General features: G+C 33.1%; 1 protein-coding gene across 1 annotated transcript; it reads right to left on the minus strand.

The window, feature by feature from the left end:
• Positions 1 to 22,935: 22,935 nt before the first annotated feature.
• Positions 22,936 to 23,610, minus strand: LOC119665606. Its single transcript, XM_038074831.1, has 2 exons — positions 23,487 to 23,610; positions 22,936 to 23,411 (listed from the first exon to the last, which is right to left on the minus strand). The coding sequence occupies exons 1-2, from the start codon at positions 23,608 to 23,610 to the stop codon at positions 22,936 to 22,938; spliced, it is 600 nt and encodes a 199-aa protein (XP_037930759.1).
• Between the last annotated feature and the right edge of the window lie 623 nt (positions 23,611 to 24,233).

Genomic DNA, 24,233 nt, shown 5'->3' on the forward strand with positions numbered 1-24,233 from the left:
GATCTATGGATGGTGTGTTATTACAGAATGGACAGTTTGATGGCTGATCGCCACTCAACAGATGTTCATGAAAAAGCTTTGAATGTCCCATTCGCAATCGGATAAAAATCTTACTTTGTTGACAAGTGAATTGATAGTGAATATATAGCTTTTCAACCACTGGTATTGATCGATTTGTAGCGATGGTTGTACACTGACCATTCCATAGCCCATTCGTCTTCCATATATTTGTTTATAAATTTTAAAACGTCTTTTCCTTATGATGTCTTGAATAAGAACAAGTGAGAGCGAATGGCGGCAGAGGCAGCTTGATCTGCTAATTCGTTTCCTTTAACTCCTGCCTACCCAGGAACCCACATGATTTTAATTTCGTTTGAAAAACGTATGCAGTTGTTTCTGATAGCATAAATAAGTTCGGTGTTATTATTGATATTTTTTACAGCTTCAATTGTAGATTTACTGTCGGTACAGAAATTTGCCTTTGTTGCATGTTGCGTGGTCAGTAGCAAGTTTTATAGCCAGAGCCTCTGTAGTAAAGATTGCAATATAGTAATCGAAACTGAAGGAATTGAGATGATGATGTTATTTATTTCATTATATAAAGATTTCATATTTCTTAGAATTAAACATAATTTCTTATTTTAATTCTTAAAACTAAAATTATTTTTAGTTTAATTCTTTAAAATGTTGCATTTTAATATTTTTATTCACAAAATAATTTTTAAAATATATAAACTTCTTTAATAATTGTTTGTAGCACTTTTCTTCAAATTAGCTTCTTTTAAAGAAAATAAATGTCTAAAACTGAGTTACGAAGAGAAGAACTAAAGAAAAGAAGGATCACTGCATTCTACATTGCAGATTCTACACTCTAATGTAGAAAGCAAGGAAGATAAAGTAAAGAAACTGAGAATTACTCGAAATATTGTGTATAAATTTTTCTGGATTACTCAAATAATATTCAAAATTTTGCGTAATGAGGTGAAAATATCATGCAGTACAAAAACAAAAGGCATTAATGCTACATAATGGCGTGTAAATATTTTCCCCACCCGGTCTAGTTAATTTTGCCCACACGGTCCCTACTCACCACGATATTTGCTAAAATAAGAGCACTTTCTGAGAAATTTCGTTGTCCGTTTTGGTTTTTTGACATTAAAAATCCGTTACGAGAAAATGCGCCAAAGTTGCAATTAAGTGCAAAATACCACATTACTGAAAGAAAAATAAGGCGGAATTTGTTTTCATTTACAAAAACTTTAAAAAAGGTAATTATTTCAGAAAAATATACCAATTATTATTGGTAATAATAAATAATTTATTGCTGTAGACAAAAATAAAAACATATATGTATTAACACATTAGAAACTTTAGATGTGTGCCTAATTAGTGTATATAATAAACAACCAATTAAATTGTCCATGTTATATATAATTTAGCACTTTAAAATTAGTATTATAAAGTGATTAGAATATTGTTTTTTCCATAATATAATAATTATGAAAATGGAAAAATCCTGAAGCAAAATTAATACTTTTAATTATACTTCGGTTGAGTATTGTTATTATATATAGATATAGATATGTATATAGATATAGATATGTTGTTATTATATAAATATATACATATATTAGTTACGTTTAAACAAATACACACATGTGTATTGTAGAATCACAATTGCTTGAACATAATAAAACATTTCATTTTTTAATTTTATGATTTATTAAGTTTATTTATAATTTATATTAAATTTAATAGTTCCTTATTATTTTTAGTTTCATATTAAATATTTTTAGAATAGTAATATTGTATATTTGTTAAATAAAATATTTTGGTGGATAGGCCTATTGGGGAACCGAACACCTAAAACTCGGTAACGCGCCAGCAAGCATACCCCTTAGATGGTGTGGAAAATGCTTATATATTTTATATTTCTTCTAAAACTTCGGACTTCATGCGATGAAATTGATCCTTATTCTTTACAATGTTGTTATCAACTAGTTAAGAATTTCTTAACTTTCATATACAAAAAACATTTCACCTTACTGAAAGGATTGCTTAAAACTACAAAAAATATGTAGTAGTAAACAGCGTATACATTTTTACGATTTTCCACATCGAAAAAAGGTGATGTACAAGGAAATATTGTATTACAATATGTATTCCCTGCATGTACTTCTTTCATGTACTCCTTTCATTGGTCCAGAGCCCTTCTGCGGGGTAACAAATAGCTTCACAAATAGCTTATTACGTGAACGGGAGAAACAACTTCTACTTCAACACTGGAGAGCCAAAACAGGCATGCGACAGTCAAAAAGATTTATTGATCCTGATCACATCAAAGTTGATGCTATCCTTGGCCTTAGCAGAAACGATATTAAAATCTACACGGAACTTCTTACAGGATATTGTAGACTTAATTATCACATGAAGATTATAGGTGTGGTAGAAAATGACTCCTGTCGACTCTGTCATGAGGAGAAGGAAACACAGAACATGTTCTATGCAACTGCCCAGCATCTTTACTCTATTTTATCTGTGGACAGTTTTAAGTCAAACTAAGATTAACTGAATACGGGGCTTTATAATATGATGGATCTGATGTCTTTGTATCTGCCTGTGTTTATCAAATTTCGCTGTATTTATAGGATACTGAGTGTTGGATTATTGAGACTGTTAATTATATTGAACAGTTTCAGAGCACGATCTTTAATGTATTTTTCGACTGAATCGACTCTCAGATCTCTGTGGATATCCGCTTCTCTTACGTACCATGGGGCGTTAACCAGTTTTCTTTGAAGAACTTTTAAAGTTGAGTTTGGCGCTTGGCAAAACGCAATACTGCCATAGACTAGTCCTGGTTTAATAATCTGCTTAAATATGCTAACTCTATTCTTTATGTTGAGCTTTTTGCTGCTGATGAGCGGGTGAAGGGAGTGTAATATTCGGGCAGCTTTAGCTCGTTTGGACACTTACTTCTTGTTTGTTTTGCTTGTTGACTTTTTTGTTTATTTATATTTTCTTTCATGCGTCGAATTTCGACCATTTCCCTTTTGGGAAATTTATATTGTATTGTTGCATTTGATATTTTCGGCCTAATTTTTTTTTGATTCATTCTTACAGCATATTCACACTGTCTCAAATCTGAGCTTTCATGTAGCTGATGAAGGTTATGTGTCAAAAAACCCATTAAAGGACTTTTAGTTGTGTATATATTAATTATAAGAGAAAAAATTTCGGTATTACACATGGTTCTTGGCTAGTGCCCCACTTATTTTGCATGAAAACAGCGATCCACTTGAATAAGTAACTATTGACGAGCATATGTTTCTATATTGTAGCATAACAAAATTCTTGATTTTCAAAAGAATAAAGACGAAAATGTGTTACTGATATTTGCAATACGAAGCGGTAAAAGTAGTCAAACATTAATCGTTGACATTTTCTTCATTACATTGGAAGAGGATAAGAACAATTTGCTTTTAGAAAGCCATATTACATATTCCATTATAAGTTCATCGTGACAAATATAAATACATACATATGCTGAAATCACTAAGAATATATCCTTTATTGCATTAAATATAAGTGTGTAGGTTAGTCACCAGTTAGGAATTAATATGGGTTGTAAGGTGTCACAAAATGTTTCAGAAATAAGATAAAAAACGCCGGAAACTTGTTTCGAATAATGTGTTAATTTCTGCCCGCTCGATTTTGATTGTGAAATCAACAATCTTACGAAAATATTTACTTAATGTGTGGGTTCTGAGTGACAGACATTGCACTCAGGTGAGTAATATTTTCCTCTTTCTTCTTTGAGCCACAATTTCAACAAAAATCACTGAAAGGACCCCTGCGCGATTGGTGTGCTTACCTATTGGAAAGTATGGAAAATGTGTTAGAGGGAAAACTGTGTAGAGCAGCGAGTCCAATCCGTTGGTTCTTTGTATTGTTGGAGGGTCATGTCATTTGTATAATTTGCCTAAGACTAAAAGAAATTTAATTTTCAGGTGAATAGTAACGGTTTTTGTATAAAAAATATTTCAGCTAGTCGGAACGATAATTTTAGGTTAATATCCTCCAGAAATATATCTCGTCATAATTTGTTTTCAAGTCTGGAGTCATCTGTGTAAAATTAGAGCTTCTCACAAAAAAACTCATCATCCCATTTCTGGCCCATAGATTTCGCAGAGGAATAGGAAGCTATCGTTTCTTTCCAATTCAAGCAGATAGAATTTTGCATTGCTGAGTAATTTGGACAATAGCCTTAGTGACCGCGTTATTAGTTACATGCTACTATATATATTATATGTTACTAAGTAATATTTTAACTTGAATGATTATTTCCACTTCAACGTTGTGGAATTTAAAACTGATTCTAGGTAGATATTATTGAGGCTAACAAGCCATTTCTCTACATAAAAGCGGTGTTGGCTGATCTAAATTTCCACTATGCACGTAAGAAATATATGTTGTGTAGAAATCAATTAATTTTTCTAGATCTCTTGAGTAAGAAAGATAATAGATCTGAAGTTCTAGGACGCGAGTCAAGAAATTTTAAAAGGTTTAATAATTAAAATAATAATAGAAATTCATCAAAATACTGGCACATAGCCAAAGCAAATTAATGATATATTTAAGGTAAATAACTTTCGTTATTTGGGTCAGTGTCTGCTGGAGATATGTGGATTCTTGTGGCCATCACTAGTTGACACAAGCTTTCTTAGCCTCTTGATTCACATTGTGCATTATAAAATTAGTATACACATTGCAAATTGTTACTGAGGTCTTTCTGTGCTAAAATTTTTAATGCAATCTGGGTACGTTCTGCAATCTGGTTACGTTCTGATACAAAGAAATCCAAAATTCTCATTGAAATGCCCCGTAGAGATATCAGTCTTATCGTGGGTTTACTTAGAGGTCACTGTAAACTAGGAACCAAGCTAGAAGACTCAATCTCCCTTTCAATTAATCCTCTCCCAGTTGTGGGGAAGACAATGAGAGTGCCTCTCATCTACTATGTTTTTGCCCAGCTCATGTACGAAGACGATTTAACACTTTAAGAGCCCCCTTGCTTGAGGATCTTGATCAATTACAAGACCTGACATTAAACAGTATTTTAGGTTTAGCGAAAGACTCTAAGACCTAGACCTGGATCTGGATCTCCTAGCGATCGGCGGTATAATCTTACCTAATCTAGTGTACACATCAGACTCAAGTCTGAAGGATCAGTGAATATAGCATTTATTTCAGCAATTTGCTGAATAGGAATGAAGTCGAAGCACCTAGTGATACTGTATGGACAGTAGAAAATATGCTAGAGGAACTCATATTTTAGGACACGACACAAGTAGAGAAGTTAAAAAACTTGATATCGTGTGGAGAAAGTTCTATAAACGCTGAACTGATAAAATATGCCGAAAAAAAGCGTCACAAGCAGATACATGATTTAATATTTCAACACTGGAGAACAGACAAAATGCCTGAAGAAATGCCTGAATATAAAAGCTGAATAGTTCCTATCTATAAAAAGTTTTCGAACATATTGTATGAAAAACTAAACATGTACGCAGAAGAAATACTGTTTTGGTTTTCGAATCGGTCGCTCAACAACAGACCAATGCTTCGTTATTTAACAGATTTTCGAGAAGTCTTATGAGTTCAACATTAACATACATAGTTTATTTATAGACTTTTAAGAAGCCTTCGATCAGCTCAACAGAAAATACATTAATTACTATCTAAAAAAACTTGATATACCGCAAAAATACATTAACTTAAAATACATTAACAAATGTGCGCCCATGCTGACAATATCGTCATTATTGCAAAAATCAAGGTATATCTTCAAAAAACAAAATGCGTGACGAGATTTCCATAAGATAGTCACATCAGAATAAGCAGTTATTAAGTCTATAAACTGATTTAAATAAAGAAAGATCCGATAAAGTAAAGATCCGACTCTTGTAATACAAAATCGTATTCAAACAGCTAACAGGGCATATTTTGCTCATATCAAGCTTATGAAATCAACGTTACTATCAAAGGAACAAAAGTTGCATATATATATAGATCTATCATTAGACCAAGAACAGGTCTAGGGCTGCGAAACAAGTGTCTTTAAATCAAGCGACAACAACCTACTGCTGAGATTAGAAAGAAAAATATTCAGAAAAATATTCGGTTGTTGTGCTTAGAAGACGGCACATATCGTATACGGTATAAAGATGAATTGAATGTCTTGAACGAAGGTCGAACTATAACACGATGCAGAGAAGCTCAAAGATTGCGTTGGTATGGACATGTCCTACGAATGAGTAATGAAGAAATGACTAAAAGAATTTTCTAGGTAACAAAGCTAGAGGGGACTGGAAAAAGAGGAGGACTGTGAAGAATATGTTTATAAGATGTAAAAGACAATATAAAAACGAACAACACAACACAAAAGATAAGCGTACTGCAGAGAAAAATGGAGGCGTGTTGTAGAGGAGGCAATGGTCCATCTTGAACTGTGATGCCAAAATTATGATGATATTTAAATCCGAATCTTTCCGTTTCCACATATTTTTTATTATACAAATCTGTTATTTGTTATTATTAATTGAAAAGGAATTCAAATGGAATCACTTAAATAAATTATTTAAGATTGCAATCATGAAGATTGCATTAATTTGTCTGTTTGCAATCAATAATAACAAGATATTAACAACAACAAAAATTGCAGTCATTAGACAATTTTTTGACTAAAGACTTTGAACTTATCAGTCAAAATAAATTATGTATGCCTACGTTGATTAATCATTTTTTTCCATATCTTCAGAAAAGACACTTTCAAGCTTTATAAATACTACTTATTTATATATCTTGTTTAGTTGAACTCTGAACACTAGATAAATGTTTTGAGATGTTCAATAGGGTTCAAAAGTTCTTTTCAAAACATTTCTGTCTTATTTTGTTCCCAATTTCATCCTTCGTTACAAAATTACACGAATAGCAGACAAATATATATGCTAATGCTATATATAGAAAATATACAAAATATATAAATTAAATCTATTGACGGCACTATTTCTCTAATGCCGCACTGTAGCGGCAGTTTTAATCAAACCAAAAAGACCCTTCAGCATGAATTTATCGTTTACGAAATCCATCATGATATTTTACTGCTGTTACTTGTGACAAAAAAAAACTTAAAATTAAATTATTTTATTCTGATGTGACTCAGCCTTTGATGTTGCTATAGACTGCAATATGCTATACACATCCAACAAACCGCATGACAACGATTAGAGCAGAGGATGATGTGAGTACTGTCTGACCCACTTACATTTAATTAAATGAACGTCCACTGGGCCAAAAACGCTTTTTTTTTGTTTTTCTCTTTTAAATATTATACAAACCAAAAAGGCAGAAAGAAGTACAAGTTAAAAAAAATAGTGAAAGAAAACTTGTGAAGGAAAAAGGCGCGCGGAGTTCGTTACTGACCGACTAAATTAAAAAAACGCGCAAAAAAGTCCTTCAAGATGTTTGCATATATTGTGATGGGTGGTCTACCGTGGTCGCAAGAATTATTTTCCTTTTTGTTTGAAAACTAACGCTTTAGTGTGAATATTTCGGTGTTATTCTTGCGCTTTGTGTTAAGAGCAGGGTGAAAGGCGTTATATGTTACACACCAAGAACTTAGGCGGATGTAAGTTATGATTACATAATGAACTCAACATTGTTAGTTTTTTTTAAATTATAAGGCCATCTGTGAGGAGGTGGAGCGTAATAACTCTTATAGAAATTGGCACGCTATTCGATTTCGGTTATCAAAATAAATTATTAAAAAAATCGCAAAGTATATGTCTTGAATCTTATTTTTTATGCTCTTAATGAAACATGTTTATAAGCAAAATATTATACTTAGATTGTATGCGAAGCGAATGTATTACTAATTTTATAATTATTATTAATTTTCTACCAATATCTTACCTTCTTCTGAACCCGCCGAAATAGTAGGTCTTATGGTTAATAGGTTTCTCTATTACAATGCCAAACACTATTTCTTGAATATCTTGAGGCTTTCATTTTTCAAAATTAAATTCCTCCGTCAGTTTGTATTTTTGTGTTCTATTGTGTATCAGACTTCGAAAAGGTCTCACCAAATATTAGAACTGGTATTACTAATGAAACTATGTATGACTTTATGGGTTGTTTGCACTAATTGTTATTGTCTCTAGAGTTTTTCTAAACTGTTTCTTTTTCTTACAATTATTAGAGTGAACATACATTGTCATATATTAAGTACTTCATTATGTCATAAAACATATTCCATTTTTTGATCTTTTCAAAAATTATTACTTTTTCTATTCCATTTTGTTTATTGATGACTAGGCTTAAGTTCCCGAGTTTATTGTGCTTCGAACACTTTCACTTTTTTAAAATTTTTTGCTGACTTGTACTTATTTAAGGGTGACAATTTCAGTCAGATGAACGCAACACGGTCAAAAATATAGAAATATAAAGACATGTAATTTGCCTCTGTTAAAAAAAGTATGAATTCTTGAAAGGTACACACAATGGGGTAAACATGTCTGTTCAAACATTTAAACAATCGAACTTATTATTTTATGTTTGCCTATGACATGATGCGAAAACACCGGAGTAGCGCAACCACAGTTGTTATTAGTGTAAATGCTCTTAATATGTTTGGTTGTGAAGACTATGCTATGCCATACAGTAGCAATGGTTTCATGAAGAATATTCATATAAACCATATTATATAATAATTGATTATGTTTTATATATTAAGTTTTTACTATTATTTTCTTATATCAAATAAAATAGAACTATTAACTAAATTTTATTACTTAAATCATAAAAAGTATAATTATAAACTTAATATAACTTAATTATTCAAAATAGATCTATTAACTAAATTTAATTACATATTAAAACTATTCAAAATAAATTTATTTATATTAGGGTGAATATTTTTGTTTCATTGCTAATTTTTCTAAGCATTTATAAATAGTAAATTTTTTATATAAAATTCAAATTTCTACAATTGTTTTTAATATGCTGGTAAATTTTGCACAATCTTGACATCTTTTAAGGTTTAAAAAGCCCATATTTGCTCTGATATTAGAGTATTTGGTATATGATTTTGTCCAAGCAAAACATAAAATGTTCGCTATTGGTTTGATTGCTGACTCCACTAACAAAATATTAGTAATCATACATGAAATAATAACTTTGATAATTTTTATGTTTGAACAGATATGTTTTTCCCATTGAATTCATGATTTTTTTAACAAAGGCCAATTACATGTCTTTATATTTCTATATTTTTGACACGGTGTCATATTCATTATTGCTTATGTGTTTAGTATTTATATTAATAACAATTAATTAATTATTTAATTAATTTCGATATGGATATAGCCTGTTATATGGATTTATTCCACATATTTGTCAAATTAAGTATTGTCTTACTTTGTATCAAGACAAATAAAAGACAAAGCGCAATATCACAGTTTTGTTTAGGAATTTATCCTACACACAAAGTAACGCTTCCTGTTTACACTATTTCAAGTGCATTGAAGCTTACTTACTGTGTATGCTGATTCAGCCATGATCACTCTAGTCAAGCTGCACACAGTATTCTTTGTTTTCCTTATGAACAATGTTGCGCTTATGGTTCCTCCTATAGGAATCAACTTACATACGACAAACACCACCACACTTATCTTAAGAATGCAAATCTCAGCATAATTGATTTGGTTTGGTTAGCTTTTGTTTGATTCTATTAGTTCAGTTCGAGTCAAGCCAACAAAACATCAACACGTTGTTTAAGTTCATAACAAGCCAGAATAGTAGTACTCTTCTGCCTTAAATTTTTAATCACATTGTTTTATAAATTTATTACGTAAACTACAATATGATATTGGGGACTTGAATTTTAAGACTCTGGATTTAGTTGTACCCAATACACCTTTCATCTTAGATGGTGACCTTGCTGAATGTAAGAGTGAGAAAAAAGACTATAATAGAAGTACGCTTAATATCTGCTATTTTCAACTTCCTAAAAGCAAAAATAAAAATTTGTTTTTAATTTTTTGCACTACGCTAAACGATACCTGAGAGAAGGCTGTTGCATCTAGCTGCGCAAGTACTATCCTCCGATATTTAGGGTCTCCTCCACTTAATATATTTTCAAGATACTCCCTACTCTTAATAATGGGGATTGAGGCCCATTGAGTCTGTTGACTGATATAAATTTAATTTCAAACACACAACTTCGTATTAACTTGCTTCTTTTAGATTCTCAAATATATTTCTGATGTTGGTTAAATGCAAAATTTGGCTAACAGTATAATTCATATTTTGTAAAATACATATAATAATAATATATATCGTTCAAGAGTGAGTCCAATAAAGGTCATAGATTCATTTAAAATATCAATTTATTTGCAACGTTTGTAGTTTGTACCTATTTCTTATACTTCTCTTGAAAACATAAACACCACATTGATTAAGGACGTCTTTTACATTCCACAAATGGTTTTACATTTATCTGATATCTGCACATTTGGACAATTCTGTGAACAATATTTATCTTCCTCAACAGTACCGGCAAATTGAATGCCTAACCCTTAACTAAGTTTGTTTTGAAACGAGAATTGAAGTTATGATGTAAGTATGTTAATTGAATGCGCCTCTTTAAGAACAGGGTGATCGGTGTACAGAAAATTATTGCTTAGGAAAGGGATAACGAAGAAACAATTAAAAATTGCTGTTCTGTATCCGAGAGAATAAAGCAATAGGAAGATACTGGATGAAAAGAAAAACTATCAAGGAAGTAGCACATATGTATGTTAGAGACGAGTCACCCTGTTGACATATGGTCACCTTATAAATGATTGACAGATAGTAGGCTACGTCTGGTTACCCTACTTGTCAAAATGTGGTCTGTGTATGTGAAGATAGCAGTTACTTCAGAAAGAGAAAGTGAGTGAGACAGTGATACTGCACAGAGCATTGCAGAAACGGATTTTTAAAAGACTTTTTCTCTAACATGTATATGTAAATCTGTTCTATTTCGGACTCGTAAATTGAACAAAGAATATCAACAAATTAATTAGAGCGATAGGTGTAGGCTTCCATATATTGAGTTATTTGAAGTTGTGAACTTTTAAGATGCTTTCTGTTACCTAAAAAAGTTACCTAAATTTTCTCACATTACCTTCTAAACGTTCACAAGCTGAGCATTCGTCGTTTCATCTACCTTTACATTTATTTACTATTTAAAGTAAAGCTTATGATGCGTTGTATGGACCCAAAGCTGTCCAGTGCGGTTACGGATGATTATTCATAAAGCGGTTGATATGAAGATTTCAAAAAGAACATTTTAAAGTATAATAAGATAATTTTAATGCCTTAAAGTTGTCTTTATGTAGCAAAATTCTTAAAACGCGCTAAAAAGAAAAGAAAATTATAATGAAGAGTTATGGAAACTAACTTTTATGATACTACATTATGCCATAATATTTTATATATACATATTAGTATAAATATACCAATATATCCAACTATTTATACAGACATCAACTTTTTTCTTCAAATTTGATATAAGAAATAATTATATATTATATAATAAGTACACATATAACATATATATACTTCAGACAGAGAAATTAGGAAGAGAGAAATTATAGTGAACAGCTATCTTTGTATATATCAGGGGAAAAAAGTTTTCAGTTAATGGAATCCAAATTTTTCTAACCGAAAAAATTGTATTCTAAAATCAATAATATTTTAAGATAATATTTCTTTGATCCAATAAAAACTTACTAAATATGAGATGTAGTTACTTTGCGAATTATCCTTAAAAAGTGAACCCGAATACCATCAAGCGAACCATAAATTCGTCAGTATTATTCACATCATTTTGAAGTGCCTGCTCGGATTTTATGTGCTTAATTTACTTTTTTTGGCAGTTTTAAATGAGCTCACCTAACTACGCCGACTTTAAAGTGTGTGGAATGCGCCGCATGTGGTGGCGTTGTGGAACGGAAATACTAGTAATGTACCATGGGCTAATGTGGGCTCAAAATTCGTGTTGATCGAATCGCACTCGAACCATAAAACACAAGCATCAGCTTGTACTTATGAGCACCAATACATACGTTCATACTCATGAAAGGATATCCTTTTTGCATCCTTTATGAGTAGAAATAAAATGCGAAAGAACAAACGCGTTGAGGAGATTTCGCAGAGGCGCATTCAACATTTTATGCTATGCGGTTGGAATTTACTCGGTTTATCCATTCAAGGCACAGACTGATTCCTAATGCTCTCTGTTTAAAGAGTGTGCGCTAATTTGTTAAAAGAGACTTAGAGACTTTAAGAGCGAAAGAGACAAACATCTGCAAAGAACCGACAGACGTCTTTGTAATCTCGTATGAATTAAAAAAACCAAATTGAATTGGAAATGTGTCGAAAGGACAAGCAGAACTCAAAGCCAGCACAAAGTCACAGCAAATCGACCGGTAAGGAGAAAGGATATCAGTCGCTTGTTTGTCGAATTTGTTTGTGTAAACACGCGAACACACAAACATACTCGTGGTACGCGTTTAGTGGGGGAGGGTGTCATACAAAGCAGATTCAGTGGCTTGTATATTTTTCTTTTTTGTTAGAAAAGTGAAATTATAAAATTGTTTCGGCGTGCGAAACTCCCAACCGTAAAGTATCCCGGAGCAGAATTGTTTTTACGCCTTGTAGGCAAATTCGTGATTCTGCAATTTAATTGCTTGCTATGCCGCCTTAATCGACGACTGTGGTTTCTCCCAACTACCTTGTGCTGTTGAACATCACTATTTATAAAATTTGGGGTTTAGTATCAATTGAGTACCAACTTTGGTGTTCGCATCCACACACATTGAAAACTTGTTTCATTATTTTTCTTATTTGTGACAATTCCGAGCATGAATACTAATTCATGTATTTAACATATATGAACTTCTACAGAACTGTTTATGCTAGCAAGTTTTTACTGAACACAGGTTACTGGTCAGATTGAGTAACTGGAGTAATGCTCTATGAAATTTCAATCTACAAATTAAGGAATTTATTTAACTTCGTTAAGAGGATCTAGTCATTGTGTGATAGACTATTATCCGGTTATTATGTTATGAACAAACATCTTCCATTTTTTATTGGACACAAAGATAAAGGAAACAACAAATAAAATATATGAAATTTCAATAGTAAATAAAAGAAAAAACTATAAATACTTATCATAAGTTTGCAACCCTTTCTAAATTCTTCTAGTATATGCGATGCATGTCGAATCTCTTTTATTAGATGGCGATACTGTCAATATCTTGTATTTTAAAATATAGAATATAATGATTTCAAGTGTTTTTATTGTGGATGATGGATGAATTATTGCTTATTTTCATAACTTGTCAATAAACTCTGTACCATAATTGAGACGAACCTTTTTATAAGCTCATAAACGCTTTTCTAAAAAAAAAAATAAGCGTACAGCGAAGGAGTTTAAAAACATTTCAAAAAAGAAGAAAAAATCCAAATTTGTCTCAATATTCGGTCTAAAAACGAAAACAGAAACAATAAAGGTTTGCATACTCTTCAATCCCAAATACGCAATTTATTTAAGGAAACAACTAATAGTTTTGTACTGAGCCCAATACCCATTGAGAAGCTTATTCACGAAAAATACTTTCAAGCAAGAAGAAAAAATCCTCAACATCAGTTACCAAAGTAATTAAGTCATACATTGAAAATGTCATCCAATTAGGGCAATTCATTTTTCCTTGCCAATGGAATTCATATCAAAAAGTAAACCCATTCAATTCACGAAGGCGTGCAATCACTGCTCAATTTAGTTGAAATATGCATACTATACATATGTGTATAAATACATATAAAAGTCAAAAAACCAGCTAACAGCACCAAAGAGGTAAAAAAATAGAACAGAATAGAAACTAAGATATTAAAGAGAGATGAGAGAAAATAGTGCCATTTAAAACTGAGTGGTATATTTTTGTTTTGTAATTCAAGAACATATTTTGCAAAAGTTGAAAATTTGATATCAAAAACATATTCAAAAAAAAAAAATGGAAAACTCACACAATTGCATAATTGAAACTGGATTTTTGAATTCAAAATTTTGAGTTGTGAACAAGCCTTTAGCTACAAATGTATTATGGGGAGAGGTGGTGCTTCATATAAAGTTAGTAATTTGAAGAAAATTGTATCTTACTAAATAGTCATGATGTATTAATAATAAGTATATACATATACATAATATAGTCATTCGATTCATTTCCAAAGGGGAAGTGATCTTTAGCCCCTCAAACCTCTCCCCTGGTTACGTGCTTGGTTGTTTATTGTTTATACGTTTCAGAACGAGGAGCAGTGTTTGCTCCTCTGTTTTTATGACGAACCCATGGTCGAACCCTCTGTACGGTAATACATCGCGCACTGACGTTAAGTTTATTGACTTCATTAAAATTGTAAATGCATTCATGGTTATCCTTTTGATAGCAATTTCTTTCTTCTGTTCCTTCCGTAGCAACTGAACTGATTTGAAGTGAAGTGTCGTTCCGTGCTCCGTTTAGTTGTATTCTACGGTGTGAATTTGTTTGCTTGTATTTAAAGTGCTTTGAAATTGACGTACGTTCATGAATTCTTTTCATTTCAGCCTTAGTTCGCATTTTGAGTTTAACATGTATGGCAGTCCCAAGGACTTTGCTTACTTAACCAAAAAAGGGAGGACGGTAAAATTGAGTTTAGAACAACGCGATTCAATTAATTTACGTACACACGTGAAAGACTCTTTTCCATCAATATTTCATTTCATAAAATATGAATGGGAACATATCAAAGAAGTTAGGAATGTGCGCGAATTTACAGGGTTTGGCCAACAGATTTCAAGATATCGAATCAAGCAGTATTTATTTCACACAAAATGAATATGGTCCGCGGTTGTGATATTCGCACGAAAATAAAAACTTGACATATCAACCGAATCCCACATGTTGAGTAAGGTAGAAGTGATGTGGTTTAGAACTCATTTCAACCTGCATTGCCACGGTTCTCCACAGTATGTCAAATACTTAAGTAAATTGAAATTTGAATCAACTTAGTAGTCATAATAGCATGTACTAATGTTATTAGGAGTAATTTCAGAGATACCAGATTCTATTTTAAAAGGTTTAAATCTGTTAAATTGCACTTTTTAAAATTAAATTTATAGATGATTTATGTATTTTTTGAATACGAGTCGTTTAAGTGTTGCACAAACCAAATATACAAATCGACGCTACCAATTCTAGACATATTAATAACTCTCATGTATGAATTCTTCAGAGCAAGGGGTCTCTATTGATTTAGAGATCCCTTCTTTTTTTCCTGCAAATTAATATTTTTAAAACTATTCTTCTCAACAATATTTATATGATTTTTTCAATGCATATAAAGCCAGCAGTCGAAGATGTCTACAGAAAACAATATTCAACTCTTGCCTCTAATAAAGTATCGAAAGTTACAAAACAATATTGGTTTGAAAACCTCTTTGAAATATTTAATAGATTTCGCTCCACTTTCATGATAGAAACACGTGTCCGAAAATTGATTACGTATGTTCGTAACTCGTAACAGTAAAATACCCTTAAATTCTTTATTGATATACAGCATCTCCCAACGTATGTATATAAACCGAAATAACAGATATCTTATTTCAACTCTTATTAGAGTCACTGTAGAGTGAATTTAATGCTATTCTTTCTTTCTCCATTGAGATTTTACGAGTTTTCAAAATATGTAATATAAAAATAATAACATGAACAGAGACAGAAAGGTAAGTTTACTCTCTTTCAATTTTCTTTTTTGAAATATTTAGGAATTTGGATTTGGATAATACGAGGGCGGTTTGATAAGTCAGTGACTTTTGGAATTTCTCGCGCAGTTACTCCAAATGCAACAATGCTGCCGTCAGTTGTAATCTACCAGTGGGCAACTTTTTAATTTTGAGCAAGCTACGTCGTTCAGACTACCTCGTGAGTTTTTACGAAAATGGAAAAGTGAATTTCGTGTGCTGATTAAGCACTACGATTCCAATTCCACGAACTGCTACCCCATCCAGCATATTCTCCAGATTTAGCCCCCTGCGACTATTTTCTGTTTTCAAACCTAAAGAAATAGCTGGGCGGTAAGAGATTTGAGTCGAATGAAGAAATCATTACCGAAACAAACGCGTATTTTGAGAGCTTTGAGAAAATCTATTATTTGGAGGAAATAAGAAATTAGAAAAACGCTGGACTAGATGTATCGAGCTAAAAGGTGATTATGAAGAAAAATAAAATGTTTATTTGCCGAAAAAAATTTGTTTTATTCAAAAAGTCACTGACTTATCAAAGCGCCCTCGTAATATTCGTTGCCTTTCTCAAATCTTTGCTTACTAACAACAACTGCGAAACGAGTGATGTGGTGTGGTGTCTTTTCGCTCGTTGATTGATGCATAGTTCTGATGCATTCATTGCATTGCATTGTCCTGCATCATTGTTCACACATTTCTACTTTTCACCAAGCAACGAATGAATTTTGGTGCATATTTAATGTCCCCCAACTAATTCTTTTCAAGAAAAAATTGAGAAAATGATGAATTCTACACTCCCACTAGCATAAAAGTCAAGATATTTACTCGCCGATAATTCATTAGCTCAAGATTCATCGGTGTGACGAACAAGAAATTTTGATTTATTTTCCCAAAAAAAAATATATCAGATAAAGTAAGACGTCGCAGTGTGATAAATGTTGAAAACAACATTAACTTTAATTCAATAAAATGTGGATATAATAACCAAAAAAATTTCTCTAATCTATGAAAATTTGTCTTACAAATTTCCACAATTTCCAGCTAGCACTGCTAGTTCAAATGGAGAGTTGTTCTTCAGAATCAGTGTTTAAAATAATATTTCACTTTTATATTCTATATTCCAGTATGAAAATAAATAAGAAAGTTTTTAATGTAATATTTTTATGATGGAAAGCTTTCCTATAAGGGTTTCGATTTAGTTTTCATGTGATAACAGGAATATAAAGGCTGTTATTTCAAAATACAATTCATGTATTTTGACGTTCGAAATATGTACCGGCATCTATAATTAAATATCAACAACAATATATTCCTTCCTGAGTTCCATAGTATAGACCCAAATCAAATTTTCCCGATTTTTTCATATTTTGCTCATGATAACATATTCTGTATATGCTGTGAAAGTTGGTCTTGACGATAATTTCATACTTTGAGTCTAACCTACTCTCGTATTCAGCTAGATTTAAAATATTATAAATAGCCCTACATATTAGTAAAATATTCCACATAGTTTCGGCACCCTTTTCCCCAAGTTAGGGGGCTATAATACCTGTTCCACTCCAAACGATAACGTTTCATTTTACATTTGAAAACATTGATATTTTAGTTAGTAAAGTGAAAAAATTAGAAACCTCAGACAAGAATCACCGCATGGCTCGAATTACTGTAAATTTACCGCACATCGTTTAAATATTGCAAAATAATGGAAAAACACAAGTTGTGTAAACAATTACTTGACAGTCAAAAAATGATATAGGATTTGTTTTTGTCATATTATATTATTATAATTTTATTATTTTATTAATATTATTATAATTTTTTTTATGTGCTATATTCCTAATATAGTAATTAACAAATATATAAAATAAAAAATATATATACTAAAACAAAGTTGTTGTTTTTTTAATAAGTTGAAATTTTCAATTTTTTTTGAATGTGTAAACTTATACTTGACAAACTGTATATCAAGTAACTTCTTCACAAAGGCTCGCTGCTTTTCACGAGATAAAGCAATGCCCTGCACTAGACTGTGCCCCTCTATGAGAGTGCATTCTCACAGAGTGAACTGCATTGTGTGAGCACATGATTTGCATTTAGGCAGTATGCATCTTACTGGCTTTTGAGTGCATTCATGCCTATCTCTGGTCTTCTTGATTGAGGTGATAATTATTTTGGCATTACTAATTAACTTTCTTTCGATCACTAATTTGGTATTTATTGTCATTCAATGTTTCTATATGTCCTTTATTATGAAATTGTGTCTTACTTGTTATTTAGCGATATTATACTTCTTATTGCCCCTGATTGTTATCATATTACCTAGATACGTTTGTCAATTAGCTCAACTTATTTACCAGATGAGACTTGTTATACGTGATAATATAGGTACTCGTATTGTTTTGTGCTCACAATACTCGACATAACTCTTATGACTGCCGTACTCGCTGCTTGGGCATTTTCAACTGCATGTCTATGTTTGGGAAGAGTTCTGGAAGAGATGCAAGGACATAAAGAAGACATACTTTTCTCACAAAGAACTCATCATGTTTCTTTACTTGTAATGGATCATGACTCTGAATCAATAGAAATTTTGTTATAAGTTATGTTATGAACCTGATATCAGTAACCATATATTTCTCATTGAAGACAAAGTTGCTATCCATTGGACACAAAAAACTAAGAGATCACGAAGAGATCACGAAGAGTACGAAAACATAACTAAACAAATAAATTTAAATTGGAAATTAAAAAAAAGGGAATTAAGTTTGCTTAAAAGGTTGTATAATTCACTGACTGTGAATGGTGATAAGTTACTTGGATAGTTTTCAGTGCGAATCACCAATGTAATAAGTTTGTTAGGTTATAAGTATTGCCAATTTTCACAATAACCTATGTTAGTTTCTGAACAAAATAGGGTTTGCCTGGTAATCATGTTCAATGTACTTTTGACAATAGACTTTAGCCCTTTTTTGAGGTGTTATTTCACCGAATACCACGGCTTTCACATCGAAATAAAACAGCGGCATGGTGTACTAGCTAAAGAATGGAGAAAAGTATTAAGAAAACCAAATGGAAAACATAAAGTAAATGTATTACTTTGATGTAAGGTTGGCGCATTTACATGTTACATAATATTTGTAATGCTATTGCATCAAAATAAAAACAAAAATACAAACCGTAACTGCAAGTTGCGGATAAAAAAATACTGACATATTTGCAGAACATTGCCTTTGCCAAGGAAATTATGTACCCAACAAACTATACTTTTTTATGACCTATTCCGTTTAAAGCTAAATCTTTTAGTTTACTTAAATATTGCTACATCCCCCACCAACACCCACTTTCCTTTGTTGAAAAGCTGTAGGCGCATCGACATAACCACCAACTAGGTTAGTTTACTAGGCCACAAAGAAAGAAAGCCACTGAAAAAGTGATTCAACGAAAGCTAATGGAACGCAGCTTGAGTGCGATTACATTTTGTATTTGCCACAGATTCAGATGAAGGTGCAGCTATAGATACACTGTGTTTATGTATTAAAAATTTAGGTCTGCTTTATGTTGTTTTTACAAAAGTAAGAATAAATATTCCAATTCGAGAACGAGCAGAAACATCATGGCATGGGGGTGTACGGCAGTGCCGACTGCTTTAAGGTGCGGATGTGTGCGGCGAACATCTTAACATAATTTGCAATATGTTAAATAATATATATAAATTTATTAAATATCTTTACATCGAGAATTAATATTAATTATCACGTTTCCATATATGTATATGTAAGTATATTTTCAAACATTAAAGTTTTAGCAAAAACAATTAAATATAATTGTCTAAGAAAACTCAATCAATTTGCTTCTCTTAGCTCTTAGCTACTACCATATAGTCGTTAGTTGTGCTCATAAGTTTGCAGCTCAAATCGCAGAACACTTCTATTATATTTCGTCTTTCCCCTTTAATCAATTGCATTCTCAAATTTCTGTTTTTAGTTGTGATCACGCTTGTTATATGAGAAATAGAGATTTATATAGTGGGAATTTTATGAGAGTAATTTTCAGTTCTATTCGAATATCAACTTCATGCATACGAATCCAACATGTTGACTTGCCGAAGGGGTTATATGTGCGGCTTAAGTTTGCAGCTCACATCACCATACCTTTCTTTCAAATTTCGTCTCTCCTTTTAGCTGTTGCTCCATCGAATAATAGCCGCTTTGTGTGCGGAGTAGCTGGTCGCACATTTATACGTTGCAAGTCTATTCGATTTTGTTTGATCACTGCATAAACATGTATGGTTCTGAGTGCAAACTTTATTGTTTGAAAAATGTTGGTTTGATGTTATAAGAAGTATGTGAAAAGTTGTATTTATTCCATATTGAGATAATATTAAACTTATATATATATGTATAGCGGGTTTCTGTATTTGAACGTAATTGAAAACACAGAGGCTATATCTAAATTATAAAATTATTTATTGTCTTCTGCTTATTTACTTAATCAGCAAACTGAAAACTTCTTCTTCGAATATAATTTTTTTTCTAAATTTTAACAAGTTTTGTGTTGTCAATATTTTAAATTATAATCTAGTTTACTGCGATTACCGATAATATGGACAGCTACATTATTCCCCCTTCCGAAAAAGCACCTTGCGACCATAACGCGAAGTGTAAATCTTATGCTCGTGCTTGTCAGTGACTAAAGGTTTAACTTCTTGTTCCTTAAAATATTGTTCACTGAAGGCTGCTTTGAGGCGATCCACCGAGATATTCACTTTCCTTCCCTTAACATCCACGACAAAATATTTATCGAAACGCTTAAGAACAGTGAATGGACCTTCGTATGGAGCTTGCAATGGTTTACAAATCATGGAATTTCTGACGAAAACCTGATCCGAGGAATAAAGATCTTTTTCAATAAAAACCTTTCCACTAGAATGATGAGCAGTTTGAGTAGATCTTAAGTCGTTCATAAATCTTTTTAGTTTAGCTACAAATTCTGCCTGAGGGTTTGAGACGTCGCGATTAACTTCTGAAATGAATTCCCCAGGTAAACGTAAGCCAACGCCATAAACCAGTTGTGAAGGACATGCGTTAATATCTTCTTTCACTACAACTCTAAATCCTAGAAGGATGAGAGGTAATATTTCAACCCAGTTGTCATTTTGATAACACTTAATGGCTGCTTTCAAAGATCTGTGAAATCTTTCAATAATTCCATTAGAAGCAGGGTGATAAGCTGTGGTACGTAAGTGCTGAATACCAAGAAGCTTAGACAGCTCTTTAAACAAATAGCATTCAAATTGTCGTCCCTGATCTGTGGTTACACGTAATGGAACGCCAAATCTTGCAATCCAGGTGGAATAGAATGCGAAAGCTACATTTTCAGCAGAAATATCCTGCAATGGACAAACCTCAGACCAGCGTGAGAAACGATCGATCATTGTCAAACAGTAACGAAAACCTCTACAGCATGGCAGTGGTCCGACAATGTCCATGTTGACGTGGTCGAAACGAGACGAAGCAGGTAGATACTGCTGAATAGGTACCTTGTTGTGGCGGTGAATTTTGCTTTTTTGACAAGCAATGCAGGATTTGGCCCAAATAGCACAATCTTTCTTCATATTAGGCCAAATGAACTTTTCTGCTAATAATTTGTGAGTTCTTTTACCATTTGAGTGACAAAGGTTGTGGATCGAGTCAAAAGCGATTTTGCGAAAATGCTTCATCAAGACCGGACGAACGTTCCCGGTAGAAATGTCACAATACACTGATACATCAGAGTTTGGTAAGGTAAAGGACTTGATTTGCAAGCTGGAGTCTCCGTTGAGAAGCCTTTTAACTTCCTCATCAGTCGTTTGCTGATAGGAAAGATCCTTATAATTAATTGTCTCGCTAGAATGAATAGCTTCTATCCTTGAGAGAGCATCTGCAACGATGTTATCTTTACCAGAGATATGGCGAATGTCCGTTGTAAATTGACTCAAGAAATCCAAGTGTCGGATCTGTCTAGGACTAGCATTATCAAGCTTCTTAGTAAAAGCAAACTGAAGCGGTTTATGATCTGTGTAGATGCAAAACTGTCTACCTTCTAACATGTGGCGAACATGGTGCTTCACGCTTTTGTAAGCACCTAGAAGTTCTCTGTCGTAAGTGCAATAATTTCGCTGAGCGTGAGTCAGACGCTCGGAATAAAAACCAAGTGGTTGGAAACTTCCTTCAACTAGCTGCTGCAACACAGCCCCAACGGCAATGTTTGATGCATCCACCATAAGAGCCAATTGAGCGTTTGATTTTGGAAAAACTAGATACGTTGCATCGCGAAGTTGAATCTTGCATGCGTCGAAAGCTGTTTTACCTTCTTCAGACCACTCGATAACCGTCTTATCATTTTTCTTATTGCCAAGAGTAAGTTTGTTTAAGGCCGCTTGTTGAGTTGCGGCACCCGGTAAGAATCGGCGATAGAAGTTAATCATACCCAAAAAACGTTTCAGATCACAAACGCACTGCGGTAATTTAAATTGCATTCGACTTTATCTGGTGTTGGTTTAACCCCATTCTTGTTAATTACAAATCCGAGAAAAATAACTTCATCCTTACCGAAATTACATTTGGAAGGATTAATCTTCATCTCAAATTGCTGCAGCCTGCGGAAAACAAGTTTCATGTGTTGTTTGTGTTCCTCAATGTTCTTTGATGCTACTAGAATATCATCAAGATACGCAAAAGCAAAATTAAAATCACGTATAATGTGGTCCATAAAACGTTGAAAAGTTTGACCAGCATTGCGTAAACCAAACGTCATCTGAATGAATTCAAACATTCCGAATGGTGTAGTGATAGCTGTTTTGGGAACATCTGCAGGATGAACAGGAATCTGATGATAGGCTTTACGAAGATCAATAGTCGAGAAAACATTGCAATCTTCTAGTCAATGTGTGAAATCATGTATATGCGGAATGGGATAACGGTCTGGCTCGGTAATAGAATTAAGTCTTCTGTAGTCACCGCAAGGTCTCCATTCTCCGTTTTTTTTTTAACCATATGCAAAGGACTGGCCTAAGGACTATTAGATGGTCTACATATTCCAGCGTCAAGGAGAGATTGAATCTCTGCTTTAGCAGCTTTCATCATGTCAGGAGAAAGGCGACGAAATTTTGAGAAAACCGGTGGTCCATTAGTGACGATATGATGAAATACATCACGAGTTGAAACTAGGGAAACCGGCGAATCATTAATGATTACAGGAAATTCTTTTAATAAAGTATGAAATTCATCATCATTATTGATTGCTGAAAGACCAGATATCGGGTGATTGACTGCAGTAAGAACACAGTTGACAGACAGGTTGGTAATGCCATCGTGTAGTTTGCGATTTCGTAAGTCGACGACAAGATTATGATATCCCAGAAAGTCTGCACCCAAGATAGGTTGTGAAACCTTAGCAATGGTAAAGTTCCAGGAGAAAGCGCGACGTAAGCCCAAACTCAATGAAAGCCTTTTTCTACCAAATGTTTTGATTGGCGACTTGTTAGCTGCAAATAAGTGTATGTGTTGGTCTGGACAGCGTTCTTATTGAACGTTCGGTGGAATAACACTAACTTCAGCACCCGTGTCCACTAAGAACTTCAGACCTGAGCTTTTGTCGAATACGGTAAGTCGGCGACATGCTTGGGGTTGTCTGTCTGGTATCGCCGATAAAGACAGACGATCTAGTTTAAATTTTTGCTGCATGGTTCTTTGCATTTTTTGGCGCTACGACCAAACTTGGGATGATACCATCAGAGATCTTCGTCGTCACGATCAACACTATTTCTTCGACTACGGTGTCTTGAGGCTGCACGGCTGCGAGAACGTCTGAGTTCAAACTCAGACGTTCTCGCACTTAACTTAACTCGGCCACTTCTTTCGATAATTGTGATATCTGTTGATGAAGAGAAACATCACTTACCGTGGAGGTTGTCGGCAAACGAACTTCTTGAATAGAACAAGCATCGTTCGCTTCAGCGATCTTATCTGCCATGATAGCGATTTTATCCAGAGGTTCGCTGCTTACTGAAATGATAGCACGCATATTCGCTGGCAAATGTGTCATCCACATTGACCTAAGTAAGGAATCATCCACTTGTGTTCCAGCCAAGTTTCTCATCTCACGCAGAAGTTGAGAAGGACGCAAGTCACCCAGATCCATGTCTTGAAGAAGCTTCTTTAACCTTTTTTGCTCGGAAATTGAAAATTCTTCAAGTAAACGCTTCTTCAGAGTGGAGTACGGATTTTCAGTTGGCATGTTGAGAACCAGATCACTGACTTGTGCCAGGATAACCCCATCAATTGACGCGACTACTGTATGAAATTTA

The sequence above is a fragment of the Teleopsis dalmanni genome, chromosome 1 (genome assembly GCF_002237135.1).
Source record: "Teleopsis dalmanni isolate 2A chromosome 1, ASM223713v2, whole genome shotgun sequence".
Lineage (NCBI taxonomy): Eukaryota > Metazoa > Arthropoda > Insecta > Diptera > Diopsidae > Teleopsis > Teleopsis dalmanni.